At 38.9% G+C, this 15174-nt stretch overlaps 5 protein-coding genes, 1 non-coding gene and 1 pseudogene across 7 annotated transcripts; 3 read left to right on the top strand and 4 right to left on the bottom strand.

Annotated features, from left to right (window-relative positions):
• Positions 1–280: 280 nt before the first annotated feature.
• Positions 281–354, bottom strand: TRNAV-AAC (transfer RNA valine (anticodon AAC)). Its single transcript has one exon. It is a non-coding gene; the product is annotated as a tRNA-Val (tRNA).
• Positions 355–405: 51 nt separating this feature from the next.
• On the top strand, positions 406–3197 carry LOC104741100 (uncharacterized). Its single transcript, XM_010461879.3, has 11 exons — positions 406–577; positions 837–1169; positions 1260–1418; positions 1535–1612; positions 1701–1766; positions 1873–1965; positions 2047–2190; positions 2280–2387; positions 2529–2580; positions 2685–2754; positions 2866–3197. The coding sequence occupies exons 2-10, from the start codon at positions 855–857 to the stop codon at positions 2705–2707; spliced, it is 1038 nt and encodes a 345-aa protein (XP_010460181.2). The 5' UTR covers positions 406–577; positions 837–854; the 3' UTR covers positions 2708–2754; positions 2866–3197.
• A 49-nt stretch (positions 3198–3246) lies between these two features.
• LOC104741099 (uncharacterized) lies at positions 3247–4959 on the top strand. The gene is made up of 3 exons (XM_010461877.2): positions 3247–3621; positions 4029–4196; positions 4494–4959. Exons 1-3 carry the CDS (start codon positions 3360–3362, stop codon positions 4703–4705), a joined length of 642 nt encoding a protein of 213 aa, XP_010460179.1. The 5' UTR covers positions 3247–3359; the 3' UTR covers positions 4706–4959.
• A 389-nt stretch (positions 4960–5348) lies between these two features.
• Positions 5349–6997, bottom strand: LOC104741101 (F-box protein At1g11270 pseudogene; annotated as a pseudogene). The gene has a single exon (XR_015579675.1). The product of XR_015579675.1 is annotated as an F-box protein At1g11270 pseudogene (transcript).
• Positions 6998–7274: 277 nt separating this feature from the next.
• LOC104741102 (UDP-glycosyltransferase 74B1) lies at positions 7275–9492 on the bottom strand. Its single transcript, XM_010461881.3, has 2 exons — positions 8192–9492; positions 7275–8116 (listed from the first exon to the last, which is right to left on the bottom strand). Exons 1-2 carry the CDS (start codon positions 8849–8851, stop codon positions 7385–7387), a joined length of 1392 nt encoding a protein of 463 aa, XP_010460183.2. The 5' UTR covers positions 8852–9492; the 3' UTR covers positions 7275–7384.
• Positions 9493–9536: 44 nt separating this feature from the next.
• Positions 9537–10799, top strand: LOC104741103 (peroxidase 6). Its single transcript, XM_010461882.2, has one exon. It carries the CDS (start codon positions 9537–9539, stop codon positions 10515–10517), a length of 981 nt encoding a protein of 326 aa, XP_010460184.1. The 3' UTR covers positions 10518–10799.
• Positions 10800–10810: 11 nt separating this feature from the next.
• LOC104741104 (chaperone protein dnaJ 16) lies at positions 10811–13991 on the bottom strand. Its single transcript, XM_010461883.3, has 10 exons — positions 13418–13991; positions 12997–13120; positions 12715–12797; positions 12487–12598; positions 12285–12389; positions 12149–12199; positions 11915–12004; positions 11702–11810; positions 11392–11594; positions 10811–11248 (listed from the first exon to the last, which is right to left on the bottom strand). Exons 1-10 carry the CDS (start codon positions 13552–13554, stop codon positions 10952–10954), a joined length of 1311 nt encoding a protein of 436 aa, XP_010460185.1. The 5' UTR covers positions 13555–13991; the 3' UTR covers positions 10811–10951.
• Between the last annotated feature and the right edge of the window lie 1183 nt (positions 13992–15174).

Genomic DNA, 15174 nt, shown 5'->3' on the forward strand with positions numbered 1-15174 from the left:
CTATCACTGTCGTTTTTTTTCTCCGTAATTATCACGTGAAGAATTTTGCAATTGTACTAGTAGGTTGACATCGACACTGATCATAACAAATTAACAATGACCAGAAACAAGAAAAAAAAAGTACAAATCAGAACCAAAGATTATACCACTAACGTACGGGTCTCATGGAATTGCATTTTTATTGGGTCCTATTTTTAGGTTCATTAAGCCCTTTTTGATTATTCATTTATTTGTAAGAAAATTAAAAGATCAAACTTAAAAAATTAAAATTAAAATTAAATGGCTTCGCCCGGGTTCGAACCGGAGACCTTCAGTGTGTTAGACTGACGTGATAACCAACTACACCACGAAACCTATTTGTTCAATTTCAACATTATTTAAATATATATCTATTTAATACACATTGACGATGCCTAAATCAAAATCGACCATTGACCCCTAACCTTGATGAATTGAGAGCAAAACCCACCTTAAACCCACCGAGTTCCTTCTCCACCGGAAAGAGCTCAGCCACAGTTTTTAGCATTAGTAACTGATCAATTCATCGAGAGATTCGAGTCCCCCCTTTGTGTGCTTGGTAAGATTTTGAATTTGACTTTACGAATTAGTTTTCTCACTCAATCCTGCTCCCAGTTCATGCTTTCTCTATCTGATTTCTTCGATGCATTCTCGGGTTTTCAATTTCTCTCTTGGTTCGCCAGAAACCTCTCATAAATCTATTGAACTCTCGAGAACTTTTGACTTCTTCAAGTTTTGATTTTGGCGTTTTTAACATCTTACAATTTTTCTTATCTCTCTGAAGCAGCTTATCTCTAAAGTTGTGTCCTTTTTAACAGTGTGGCGACTACATTGTAATGAACTGCTTGTCTCATGCGCGTTCATACATTTCCTTGGGGATACTTAAGAGATCTAGCTATGTCACTTCTCAAATTCCATGGAACCAATGCTTCTTCCATACGCCTTCAAAATCCTGTTTAAAGCCTGCCTTTGGACTATCTAAAGTTCATTTCTTTTCCTCGAGATCAAAGTCTGGTAAATCCAAGATGTCTTCTTCAACCGTTGTTTCTGTTGCGGATAAAGAAAAGGACGCGTTTTTCGTTGTTCGGAAGGGTGATGTTATTGGAATTTACAAGGATTTGAGTGATTGTCAAGCTCAAGTTGGATCTTCTGTGAGTATACATATCTTGTGTATATTATATAGTTTCTCTTGGATGGGAATATGATAGAAATGGTTGTTTCTTGTTTGTTTATAACGGCAGGTGTTTGATCCTCCGGTTAGTGTTTATAAAGGATACTCGTTGCCGAAAGACGCAGAGGAGTATCTTTCTTCTGTTGGGATGAAGAAACCACTCTACAGTATTAGAGCTTCAGACTTGAAAGATGATATCTTTGGTGCTCTCACGCCATGTCTTTTTCAGGTATTAATAATACTGTATACTGATCCACTATCTGCAACTGTCGTAATAATGTATACTGTGTGTGAGGTTTGAACTGTAGAGTTGGTAACTGTCTCCCTTTTAAACTTCTTCTCTAGGAGCCTAATGTCAAAGTATCTGAAGAAAAAGATACCTCAGAGATGAAGTCGAAAGATAGAATTCAAGACAACGAAACAGTAAGCTATAATAACAAGAGTTTTTGAAGTTTAGTGATTATGAGACAAAGCGACTAAGCTCATTGTTAAGTATTATTTTTGTTTCCAGGATCAGCTTCCATCAGCTTCTATGTCAGTTGAATCTTTGGAAAAGCTTGCTAATAATTCCTTAGAAGTGAGTTGTGATTATTTGTATTTATCATTATACTGTAGTTTCAGTGGACTGGATGCATCTTTTTTTTGCTCAAGTTGGTATGTTTCTCTTTCTACTCTTATGGTAGGAAACTTGCTTTATTGAATTTGATGGTGCATCAAAGGGAAATCCCGGTCTCTCTGGCGCAGCAGCGGTACTGAAAACTGAGGACGGAAGCTTGGTATGTATCGTTTTTGAATCACTGTTACTAATTGAAGATTTCAGTTCTGTATCTAACTTTATGAATTTTCTTTGACAACAGATTTGTAGACTGCGTCAAGGTTTAGGAATTGCCACAAACAATGCAGCAGAATACCATGCGTTAATCCTAGGATTGAAGTATGCTGTTGAGAAAGGTTACAAGAAAATTAAAGTGAAAGGTGACTCCAAGCTGGTGTGTATGCAGGTTTGTCTATGAAATTTTGAATATCTTTGTGTAATTAGGTAATTTGATTATGCTAGTCTCTTCTCATTTTGTCAATGCTCGAACAACAGATCAAAGGTAAATGGAAGGTAAACCATGAGGTACTCGCGAAGCTCCACAAGGAAGCAAAACAACTTTGCGATAAATGTGTCTCTTTCGAGATCAGTCATGTACTAAGGGTATGTGTCCATGTGCGTTTCCCTCTTTCGGTGTAAATGAATGATATCTCTCATAGTTCTCATCTAGTGCTTGAGAGCAAGATTCCTCCCTTCCCTTTTCGTAATGTGAGTTTCTGCCATTGTTGGCACTTTTTTTTACAGAATTTGAACGCTGATGCGGATGAACAAGCAAACTTGGCTGTCCGCCTTCCCGGTTAGACAACCTAGTCTCCCTTCTCTCTTCATTGTGATAATTTTGGGTCATCATAACACAGATTCAGAAAGCTAACTAAATCTTGTGCTTCACATCATATACAGAAGGAGAAATTGAAGTGGCGTGAAGAGCTTATAATACTTATTATCAGTGAACGCATATAGAGAGCTTTGGGTTTGTTGTTCTACACCCCACATACAGATCTAAACAGCTTGAGGAAAAGTATACATTGTTCATTTGAAAACGGCATCTTAGTTTGGGTTAAAAATCTCTGTTGTCTTGCAGTTACACTAGCCACTAGAAACTGATGTTGAACCAGAATCAGCAGAGAGAGGTCTATGGAAACAGTCTCGGAGCACCCAGAGAACAGCAGAAACTGACACATCCATCATTTTTCTTCAGTAGATGCTTTTTTTGCCATCGTTCTAACTTTTTTCTTAAGCTTTGCTCCCTCATTCTTACAAATATAAGCACTAGCACAGTTCTTATATTCAGATTCTTTTTGTACCTTCTCTCGTAGGAGTTGAAAATACACGCACTCGCTTCCTCGGCACTGTCGTATTTTTTAGCCAAGTGGGCTTAAGTTGCCATCAGTTAGGCCCAATATTTGAGAAAAATATAAGCCCATAAGTTATTTTGCATTGAACCTTTCGCCCGACTTGGAGCTCAAGCAAAGTACAGTTCTTTCTTAGTTGAACGCCTCTTTACTGTTTCTTTCTTTGCCCAGAAAAAAAAAAAAAAAGAAAAAAAAAAAGCAAAATGCGAAGAAGATTTCTAGAATGTTGACGAAGGCGCTTCGGATTTTGAGACCCAGGTCTATCCTGGGAAGTTTTCTCCACCGTCGATCGGTTTACTTCTCTACTCCGTCGCCGACTTTGTCTCCCGGAGCTATTTCCCGTACGACGGCTGACATTGACGCCGATGAAGCTATTGCGTACTCGGACCCAACTGATTCGCCGACTTCGATTCCGGCGATTATGCCTGGTAGCCTCCAGCCACGTGTCGTTGTGTACGACGGAGTCTGTCATCTTTGCCATGGAGGTACCATTTCTCTCTTTTAGCTTAGAATAGAACCAAGCCGTTTCCTCAAGGATCGTTTTAGAGGTTTATTGATTGAGTCAGTCTATTGATCTGGTCTTGGTCTAGTCTCGCTTTGATTTGTAGTCTTCTTCGGCAAAAATTGGGAAACAACAGGTTTGGGATTTTAGGTTCTTTCCGATTCGATTAATTTTGCAGTGTTCGTTGTTCTTATCACATTGATTTGACTTAAAAACTATAGATATTTTGTAGTTAGAAAATTTGAAACATCTTCTTCTTGAAGAGGAAATGTTTTTGTAATTAGCATTGGTTTGGAGTAATTGTGCTAGAGGATTTTTAGGATTCTAAGAAGGATTGTGTTCTAGATTGAATTGTTTAATTTGTATCTGAGTAATTGTGTTCAATGGTAGGTGTGAAGTGGATAATCAAAGCTGATAAGTACAGGAAGATCAAGTTCTGTTGCCTTCAGTCTAAAGCAGCTGAGCCTTATCTAGAAGTGAGTGGTGTTACTAGAGAGGATGTTCAGAAGCGTTTTCTCTTCATTGAAGGTCTCGGGTATTACCATCAGGCATCAACCGGTATGTAAATCTTCTTTTAATACAAAATGCTTTCAAGTTTCACATTCAGCTGAAAACATCTGCACTGAGAAGTAGGTCTTTTTAACTTACCAACAGATGAACTTCGCCCAGTTTGAGTATGCCGGACTTGTTTTATGGATTCCATATGATATTAGTTTTGAGCTATTGGATGTATACTCATTAGTAAACGTTTGGTTAATATGCTTTTGGATGTCACTCATTACTATATAATTCATAGATCAATAACCAAAACATGGATTTGACCTTTTTGATTCTGCATCTATTGATACTATGCAGCTGCACTCCGAGTGGTATCGTACTTACCTCTGCCTTATTCAGCATTGAACGCTTTCTCCATAGTTCCCACTCCTCTGAGAGACTCAGTGTATGACTACGTAGCAAAGCACCGGTATGACTGGTTTGGAAAAGCTGAGGATTGCTTGGTTCTGAAAGACAAAGAGATGTTGGAGCGGTTTATAGACCGAGATGAACTCAATGATCGAAGCTAATGACGACCCTTGGAACAGAAGCTAATGTTGACCCTTTTGAATGATTTTTAGTTTGGATATAGATTAGCTATAAGGGAATGTAACTAGAGGTAATTGTCCAAGAACCAAAGCTTATTAGGTTTGTGTTTAGGTTTCTGAACAGTAACCACAAAGGATTAACAACCTTCCGTAGCTAATTCAGCATAATTAATCTTCGTTAGTTTTGGCACGGACATCTTAATTCAAATTGATGAATACTCTGATTTCTGGAAAAAGGTATCCTAAAAATAAAATAAATGTTTAGAACTTTGCTAACACAACTATATGTGATGAAGTGGAGGAATCTGAAGGTCAAACTTTGGTTGGTGAACGGTGAATGAATATTCGAAGAGGTCATACGCTTTGGAACATTTAAAGAAACTAACAGTTTTTCTGATATTTATTTATGTAGTTCGAGTGTGTGAAGGTTTTGAACATCAGTGACACTTCTTTTCGTCTCTTTCAATTCCTTAATGAATTTACATATACTCCATCCATTTCAGTGAAGTCACTTTGACTTGTCTCTCTTGAACCGCTTCTTATAACATTTTTTCATATTCCAATCCTCTCGTACACCATGCATTAACATAGCCAAAAATCAAAGAAAATTCGACAACTAGAAGCCTAAAACAAAACCATTGGTAAATTCAAATGCAAAAAATGTTTTAAAAAATTTACATTGGTACAAAAGTAGGTAAATAAAACAAGGTGATTAGTTTGATGAAACAGAAAATAAACTTTGAAAATAAGAAACAGGATATTCAATGGGTTCAGGTTCTAAGAGTGAATCATAAGATTTGGTATGGAGATCATGCATCACCAAGTAATCATTATCTTGAAGCAATAACTTATTCTCGTCAAGAATTTCAATTGGTGCCAACGGGTGGATGGGTTTCACCCCAAACAAAGTTTTTGCGTAATCTATCGAACACAGTTTCTTCCATGTCTTGTTGCCGCCTGAAGAATCTAACGACCATATCACTTGGGTTGTCCCCTTCTTCTCGGATACGCCCAAGCGATTGTCGAGGATGCACATGATGTAGTTTAGAGACTTGAAACGGTCACTTGAGCGAGGAAAGGGGGCTTTACAGATGACTTGAAAAGTTTCAGTGTGAAGATCGAAAGATAACACCTTAGTTTCTTCGCAAAGGGTGAGCCAGTAAAGTGACCCATCAAAGTGCACAGGATAACTGACATCATTTATCTTATAAGGAGAAGCAGGGACAACGTACCTCCAAGCGTTTTTGCTAAAATCGAAAACTTCACAAGTTGTAACGTTTTCTAGTCCAAATTCGGATAAATTATACAACCATACCGGCTTGTAAGTGCCCCTAAACTTGTCTTTGCCAAATCCAAGCTTAGGCATTGGGAAGAGATACTGCTTTTTGTCGACCATGTCGATGCAGAGCTGTTGGTAGTTGGAAAGAGGAAAACTTTGTTGCCATCTCGTGGCGGGATTGATCATGACACTAGGAGTGTAAGAACAATAACTGCATAGAAGACCGTCACAACTACCATGGCAGAGCATCATGTTTGTAATAGGGAGCCTGATCTTAGAAACTACGGAAGACCCCAACAAAACTGTATCCCTTGGAGCTGCTTCGTAATAACCTTGATTAATATTATTATAATAATCATCACCAATGGCTACGCAAAGGACATCTGGACCTCGTGATTTCTTACGACGGAGAAACCATTGGTCTTGGAAATACCGGGACTCGATTGTCGATTTCCACTTGTTGGATACAGACTTGAATCTTAGGAGAGATTTCACAGGAAGCCTCTCCAGGATGAGCTCTACAAAATGGAGTGGTAGCAGCAATGCCTCGCTGGAGCAACGATGTCTTTTTGTTGTTTGGTTTTCACTCGAGCGATGTCTTTTCAACAACATTTGTCTTCTTGTCTGTCTCTCTCTAATTTGACCAAATACAGTCGAGGACCTCCGAGGGCTTCATATATATACACACGAGCTGAGCATCGCTAGGAATCGCAACAAACAAACAAAAAGGGAAACGTCAAGTCAAGTCGGTCTAAGGATATGGAATCGGTCTAAAGATATGGAAATTTAACACTTTTGTATCTCGTTATCTGTTATCTTATAAATTAATTAAATCTCAAAAAAATCCCAAACCAAAAATATTACGGATAAAATCTGACAAAGAAAAATATATATATAACAAAAAAAACAGTGAGCATAAATCATTAAATGATCGCATCATAATCCAACTGAAGATTCGATTTTCTTTTATAGTTCGCTTTGTGCTCACCACATGGCTGCGTGATATGATAGTGAAGAGAGTGTAGTGTATTTATACTGGAGTCTCCACTATCAAACTCTCTCAGTCTTCCGATGTGGGATATGTGAAGCTCCTTCGTAAAAGGCTTTTACTGTTTCGGCCCTTTTGGGTACTAAAGGCCCAATTATTACTTTTTCTTTCCCTTTGGTACATCTCCCAAGATAATTAACTTTACTAATCTCACTAATATTTTATTTCTACGTCTAGTAATGAAGATTAATGAATAACATAATCAGTTCTTTTACGTACACTCGTTCACAAACATAATTGGTTTATTGAATCACAACTCACAAGCATCTCGGTACAGTGCTCTTCTTATACAAGAACAACAAACACATACATTACCCTGATTTACAAAGTTAAATCAATGTTTCTTCACTAAACTCTCTATAAACTCGTTAATGCTCCGATCAGAGCTTCCTCCTTCACTCATTGCCTTGCCAGCCAAATCTTTCCACTTCTTCGAACTCTCTCTAATCTTCAAACTACTCTCTCCTTCCATCACTCCTTTCAAACACCTCACCACCTCTTTACTCTTCACAATTCCTTCACCAGCATCCTCTTTCGCTCTATACCCAACTTTCCAAACGTCCTCCACAAACTTAGCATCATTCATCTGATCACTCCACTGAGGCACACCCACCATAGGAACCCCCAAACTCAACCCTTCCAATGTAGAGTTCCAACCACAGTGAGTCAAAAAGCAACCGATCGACTCATGAGCTAAAACCTCAAGCTGGTTACACCAAGAAACCAACAACGCTTTGTCTTTAGTCGACTCCACGAACCCTTCCGGCAGTTTCTTGATATGAGCTTCTCTAATCACCCACAAAAAGTTCAAGTTGGATTCTTGTAAAGCAATAGCTATCTCCGTGAGTTGCTTCTCAGACAGAATCCCAAACGAACCAAACGAGATAAACACAACCGACTGAACCGGCTTAGTCTCAAGCCACTCCATACATTCCTCTGATCTCGGTTTCAACAAACTCGCACCATAATCTCTATCATCTCTTATCCGATCATCAAGATACGCCGATGGAATCATCGGTCCAATCAACGTCCCCCTCATTGCCTCTGACTCACCATCTTCACAATCCTGATCATCAAAAACACAACGTCACATTTAAAGCTTCAAACTTTATAAATAAGAGTATGAATTGAAAACACTTACTTGTGTTTCTTCTAAACCTTCAAAGCCATTAACGAATAACCAATCAGCATCTTCATGGTTAAGGAACTGATTCAGAAGAACCCTCCCATGCTCCGGGTGAGTAGACCAGTGACGACCCACAAACGAAGGCAACTCATTGTAACTCAACGACGGCAAGCCACGGACTCGAAACGTCGCCCAGTTAGAATCCGCGGGGAGAGTGAACTCGCCGTTTGAGAATTTACGCATCACAGAACAAACAGTGAGGTTGTTAGTGAAGAAAGCAGCAGCTGAAACATTCATAGATCTAGCGACTTCGAGTCCCCAAGGAAGAAACGAATCGTAGACTAAACAATCGATGGGCGAATCAGTGGATTTGTGATTCTCGATTACGCGAGTTAGGGTTTCGGATCCGTGGAGCTTGAAGGATTCGGAGTAAGTGTCGACGCTGAAACCAGGGATACCTAAGGGGATGAAATCGAATCCGTCGGAGATTGGTTCGACGGAGAGTGATGGTGTTGTGATTGAGGAGGCGGTGTAGGTAGTGGTGGCGATTGTGACTTTTACGGTTTTGGAGACTAGACGTTTAGCGAATTGAACCATTGGGTTAAGGTGGCCTTGAACTGGGTATGGTAAGATGACGACGTGGGCTTTGAGTTTGGTTTTTGTTTCTTCTCCCATTGTTGTAGTAGTTTTAAAGAAACAGAGCTTTTGTGTTTGGTTCTGTTTTTTGGTTTTTAAAGTGGAACTAAGATGATGATGGGATTTGAAGAAGAAGAAGAGACATATGGTTTTTTGGTTTATATAGTGCGAATTAAAATTTCGCGTTATTCACGTTTTGCGTTGGTGCCACCTAACTAGTGTTTTGTTGGAATTTTATACTATCATGTAACATAAAAGTAATAAATCAAAAAGTGTAATATAAATTAACTAAATATCAGTGAAATATACTTTACTAATATTTATTCGTTGGTGGAATAATTGTAACAATTTTTTTTTAAGTAGTTTAAATTTTGTTTTAAATAATTTTAAGCTTTGGTTTATAGTTTTATAATCTATTGTGATTCTTGTGAAATTTGACTCCCTTTGACGTTAATGTTGACTAGTGAGACTTTTGTCTGTGTCACCATGGACTTTGCAACCGCACTGTGTTGACTATTATAATCATCGTGGAAGACTAAAAAAAGGGTTTTACAATTTGGTAAAATATTTGTTTTCTGTTTCTCCTTGAAACTCTCTCTTCCTTAGGTTTATTCTAAACAGAAACAACTTTGAATTCAAAATCAAAAAGAGAAATTAAAACCAGGAGAAAATTTACAAACAAAAATAACAAAAACAATAAAAATATTTTGTTCCTCTTTGTTCAATGAAATTTTTTGGGTTACCTCTGTTTATTCTCTTATCGTTACCGTATCTCCTTCAAGCCAATCTCTCGTCTGATTATTACAGCAAAACATGTCCTGAGTTCGAGCAAACACTCGTCCAAATCGTAACCGATAAACAAATCGCTGCTCCGACAACAGCCGCAGGAACGCTCCGTCTCTTTTTCCACGATTGCATGGTCGATGGCTGCGACGCATCGATCCTCGTCGCTTCAACTCCACGTAAAACCTCTGAACGTGACGCTGACATCAACCGCTCTCTCCCTGGAGATGCATTTGAAGTAATCACACGTGTCAAAACCGCCCTCGAGCTGAAATGTCCCAACGTCGTTTCTTGCTCGGATATTCTCGTCGGTGCAACACGTAGCTTGATCACAATGGTCGGAGGTCCAAAGGTTAACGTCAAGTTCGGTCGGAAAGATAGTCTTGTCTCGGATATGAACCGCGTTGAAGGAAAGTTAGCTCGTCCTAACATGACTATGGATCATATCATTTCGATTTTTGAGTCTAGTGGTTTGACCGTTCAAGAGATGGTTGCTCTTGTTGGTGCTCACACGATTGGTTTCTCTCATTGCAAAGAGTTCGCGAGTCGGATCTTTAACAAGTCCGGTGAACACGGTCCTGTGGGGATGAATCCTAAATACGCGGCTGAGCTGAGGAAGCTGTGTGCGAATTACACCAAGGACGAAGAGATGTCTGCGTTTAACGACGTGTTCACCCCTGGGAAATTTGATAATATGTATTACAAGAATTTGAAGCATGGCTACGGGCTGCTACAGTCGGATCACGCGATTGCGTTTGATAACAGGACGCGGTCGTTGGTGGATCTTTACGCGGAGAACGAAACCGCGTTTTTTGATGCGTTTGCGAAGGCGATGGAGAAAGTTAGTGAGAAAAATGTGAAGACGGGGAAGCTTGGTGAAGTAAGAAGACGGTGTGATCAATACAATGACTACAAGGGTTAAATTAGGACGACACACTTTCAAAAAAAAGCTTTCATGTTATTTTTGGTAGTTCATGATTTTATTTTCTCACCAAGTGGTCTTGTGATTGTTGAGTTGCTAACGTTTATAAAATTTTTGAAATGTATCGATCACTCCTTGGTGGGAGAACAAAATCTTTCGTCATATTTTTCGTGCCATTGAAAATGTTGTTTCTAAACTTTTGTATGTGAATTTATCAAAAGTCAAATGTGATCTGTGTAACAAAATTTCCATACTTGTGATCCATTTGCAGTTTTTGATTAAGGGTTCAATAATTGTCAAAATAAAATTGTTGACTAATACTAATGATAAGTTGGAGAAAAATAGCAAAAGATTTACAGATACACGATCCCTAAGATGAGGGAGAAAAATAATGGATAAGAATCTTCTTTTTTATAAAAGAGAGAGATGAAGAACTAACAAGGTTTTTTCTTGTCCAATTTCAAATGTAAATTGAACCATTTGCTCTTCTTCTTTAGTGTCTCGGACTTATCACAAGTATTTGGCTTCTTGTTCTTCTGTCTGCTGCTTTCTTCTTCTTCCTCTTCCTCTTGCTCTTCATCTTCTTCCCGCTCAGTTGGAGCAGGCGCCTTAGCCGCTGACTTCTTGAAAGAGCCCTTTCTCAGCCTGTTCTTGCTCGAGCTCCGCTTCATCAACGGAATCGTTGTGTAGGCTGAGTGAATTTCATTTCTCTGCTTTAAAAGCTCATCGATCTGTTTAACAAAAACACATAAGATAATCAAACTAAACTCACCATCCCAAAATAGATGCTCTAATTTACTCAGTCATGACACATCTTATCTTCGTTTTTGTGAATGCGTTGTATGGAATTTTTTCATGAGAACAAAAGACTAACCGATTGCATTTCCTGAGCGTATCTACTGGTCATATCGGTGAACTGCACAAGTACTTCCCTGTACTCTGTCTCAAACTTTGACAGTTCCGCTCTTTTAGTGAGGATCTGAGCTTCTACAGACCTGAGGTCTTCTTTTTCTTGTGTAAACGCGGCAGCACAAAGAACTTGAATTGTGTAGCCCACGCTTTTAAAAAAGTTATCACCTGAAATAGAAACAGACCAGTAAGTTGGATCAGCCGAGTACTGAATCCAGAAAGACATATAAGAGAGAAGTGATTTTGGAATCAGATTACAAGCCGGTAAAACTGACCATAGACAGCAAAGACATGAGTACCGGCCTTTAGCTCGGTAACTTCACATTGCTGGAATCCATCAAGCTTTTTAAAGAAGGCAGATTCTGGATCCTTTGCTTGAGCCATCTAGAACAATACAATAAAAATAAAGTCGTGTTAGGAAAAAAAATAGTGATAGCCATAAGAAACACATTCGGCAGTATATTAACAATACAGTGAAGGGAACCTACCGAATTAACTGTATGATCCAACCGGTAGACAGGGAAACCGAGAAAGTACATTCCAGCAGATGTTATTTTACCCGTTCTTCTGCTGTCCTCCTGTTATCATGAGGGAGTCAGTGTAGAAGAAGAGAACAAACATTTTAATTACATGTAATATAACATGTAACACCACATTCATTCCATTGATACTTGAAAACCCTTTGAAAGAGACTGTTTTCACTTCAGTTAATAACAACACACCTGCAGGGCTAGGCTCAATCCGCTGTTGGCCTCTTGATCAAAATACAGCAACTGCACAAGCAGATGCACATGTTAGATTATCAATCATTAGGGTATTGCAGTATCAGTTTGACGGTAAAGACTCGGTCGAGCCAACCTTGAATTTGCTTTTGCTAGATGATTCTACTCTGCAGACCAGACCGGCACTTACTTCCTCCTCTGTTATTGTGACAGCATAAAAGTGTGCACATTGCTTTTCAACCTATAAGAACCATGGCACATATGAGAGTTATATGGAGATAGATACTCATTACACACACAAATGAGATCATAACCAGGCATTGGCTAACAGAGCACACCTTTTTAGAGACAACTTGTCCAAGTACAAGAGGATCAACTGAAACTCTGCCATTAAGAGCCTCCTCCAAAATAGTTGCAGATACAGATGTTTTTATTGGCACACCAAGTTTGCTATTTCATTGGAAGTTCCAGAACATATACTCAGCTTGCAATAAATAAATTTGCATCCAGCTATATATAAAGAACTTAGAAAACGAACCGAAGTCCACGTCAAAAGAAAAACAAACCTAAACAAAGCTGCAAACACAGTATTCACAGCTCCTAAACTTGAGAGATCTAGCTCCAGCTCTTGGCTTTCTGCTTCAACAGCCTGTGAAAGAAAAGGGTATGTAATTAGCAAAGTCTTGAAGTTGATGCAGTCACAGCATCATTAGCTGCTACAAGCATTTGTAGCACATCACACGTCACAAACATCCGTAAATCTTGAGTTCAAGCCTTAACAGCATCTTAACCTTAATTAAATAGCATGATAAACTATAATTACACAGAAAAAAAATAACATAACTCACCTCAAAACCTGCTGAATCATACTGGCGGCGTTTCTCCGGATCAGATAAGATGTTGTAGGAAAACGTGACCTCCTTAAACATATCAGCTGCAATCGGGTCATTGGCAGTCTTATCAGGATGGTACCTGTCACACCAAATATAAGTTTAGGAACCGCACAGAGATATCAGGACGAGCGAGTAACTAAATGCTTGTGCAGAGAGAATTAGCCTAGGCCAAAACCATCACACTCCCTTATGCTAATCCAGTTAAATCCAAATTCAAGAGTCATCCCTGTAACCTAAATTGATTCAATTCAAGGTTCTTCTTCCTTCTCTAATTAGCCTAAACCCTAGATTAATCCCAGCTTTAAGAATTTACGAGTTACCAAATGTTCAAACACTAAAGAAGCATCCCCCAAGAAACCAAATCGGAAAAACTTACTTGAGAGCCAATTTGCGATAAGAGCTCTTAATTTCCTGATCAGTAGAGTTCCTTAAGACTCCTAAAACCTCGTAAGGGTCACGACGGAGCTGCTTATCACCATCCTTCTTCTCCGACTTGGATCTATGACCTGGCATTTCTCCCCCCTCTCTTCAAAAACCAAAACAATACAACAAAAGAATCCTCACCAGAAACCCTAAGAATCTCACTTCAACAAACAAAAAAAAATCTCAGCGAGGGAGGCGATAATAATCTTCTCGATTTATTCCTTCATTTCTCCAATTCTCTCACCGGAAAATCAAATTGACGGCGGAAGAGAGCTTATGAGAACGAGCCCTCTCTCTCTCTCTCTCTCGCTATCTATCTGTACCTCTGATTCTTTGAGAGAGAGATAAGACTGAACTGTCAAAAGAGAAATCGGAGGAGAGGAAGGTGAGAGAAATAGTTCGAGAGAGAGAGGAAGAAGAAAAAATTTTAAAACTAAAGGATATATTTCCCACTACAGTGCGCTGGTTCTTTCGGCGCGTGATATCGGCGCGTGAGAATATTCAGATTTGAGAGGACCGCAGGTTGTTTCTTGTTTCGGCATCTTTAAAATTTTATAGGGAGGCGCGTAGTGTTCACGCTTAGCAAGACAACAGTAGGTTAATTTCCAGATTAATACACTAATTAATTATTTAAAAAACAATTTAACATTAATATAATCCAACTCATATGAGTTATTTATGACCTTTATTTTTTTAATCATTTATCTAAATGTATGGTTTTCTGTTTGGATAGGTTTAGTTACAATTACAACTTTACATTATGATTTTTCAACAATATCTATTAACCGACTTTTATGAGTGGTTCAATTTTTTAACCATAAGAAATTTTATATCTTTAATATTATTATAACATTTCACTAAGAATCAAGAATAGCTAAGATTTTTGTCTAAAAAATGGATGTGACCTATATGGGAATGCTTTTCAAATATAATTAACCATATATGGTTTTTTTTTTACAATAAAGAATAAAATTGGCTCAAACGAGCCAATGCAAAGGGACATTGTTTACATAGATAACTAAGTGCGGAACAGAATGAACACGACGTGCTAGTTTATCCGCTTTACCATTCTGAGAGCGAGGAACGTGGAGCAACGAAAAGGACGTAAACTCCTCCTTGTCTGCCTGAATATCCTCCAAATAAGGCGTAAAGCTGGCCACTTGGGAGGCGAAGACACCATCTTCATCAAGTCAGAGCAGTCGATAAAAAAGACGACAGACTGGTTATCTGCCCCAATCATACAACGCATAGCCCAGATGAGGGCTTCGATCTCAGCATGAAGGGATGAAAGACTACGGCGAAGATTGGCAGCTCCCATAGAAGGGTCGTCTCCTCTAGGCGACGTGCAAAACTATCCTCTACCTGCATATCGATTTGTCGCTTTCCAAGAACCATCTACAAAACAGTGATAACTCAACATAGACCTAGGTAATCCCAATCCTCTACCTACACGGGATCCACCCGTAGAGTGAATATCCAATGATGGTACCGTTTCCTCTGTCTGAGCCATAACCCAGGTTTTTGCCTCATCCTCTGCTAGTCACAACACTGCAAGAGGATTTGAATCTAGATTACTAAAAAGTTTATCATTACGTGCTTTCCAGATTTACCACAGAAGCCAAAAAAAAATTTCCTGTGAGGGGACGTTTGTAAACCGCCAAAAAAAGAAATCCATATTTGTGAAAACGGAGCCCGATGGGAAAGCACCAT

The sequence above is a fragment of the Camelina sativa genome, chromosome 14, assembly GCF_030686135.1.
Source record: "Camelina sativa cultivar CO46 ecotype springtype chromosome 14, ASM3068613v1".
NCBI classification, from domain to species: domain Eukaryota; kingdom Viridiplantae; phylum Streptophyta; class Magnoliopsida; order Brassicales; family Brassicaceae; genus Camelina; species Camelina sativa.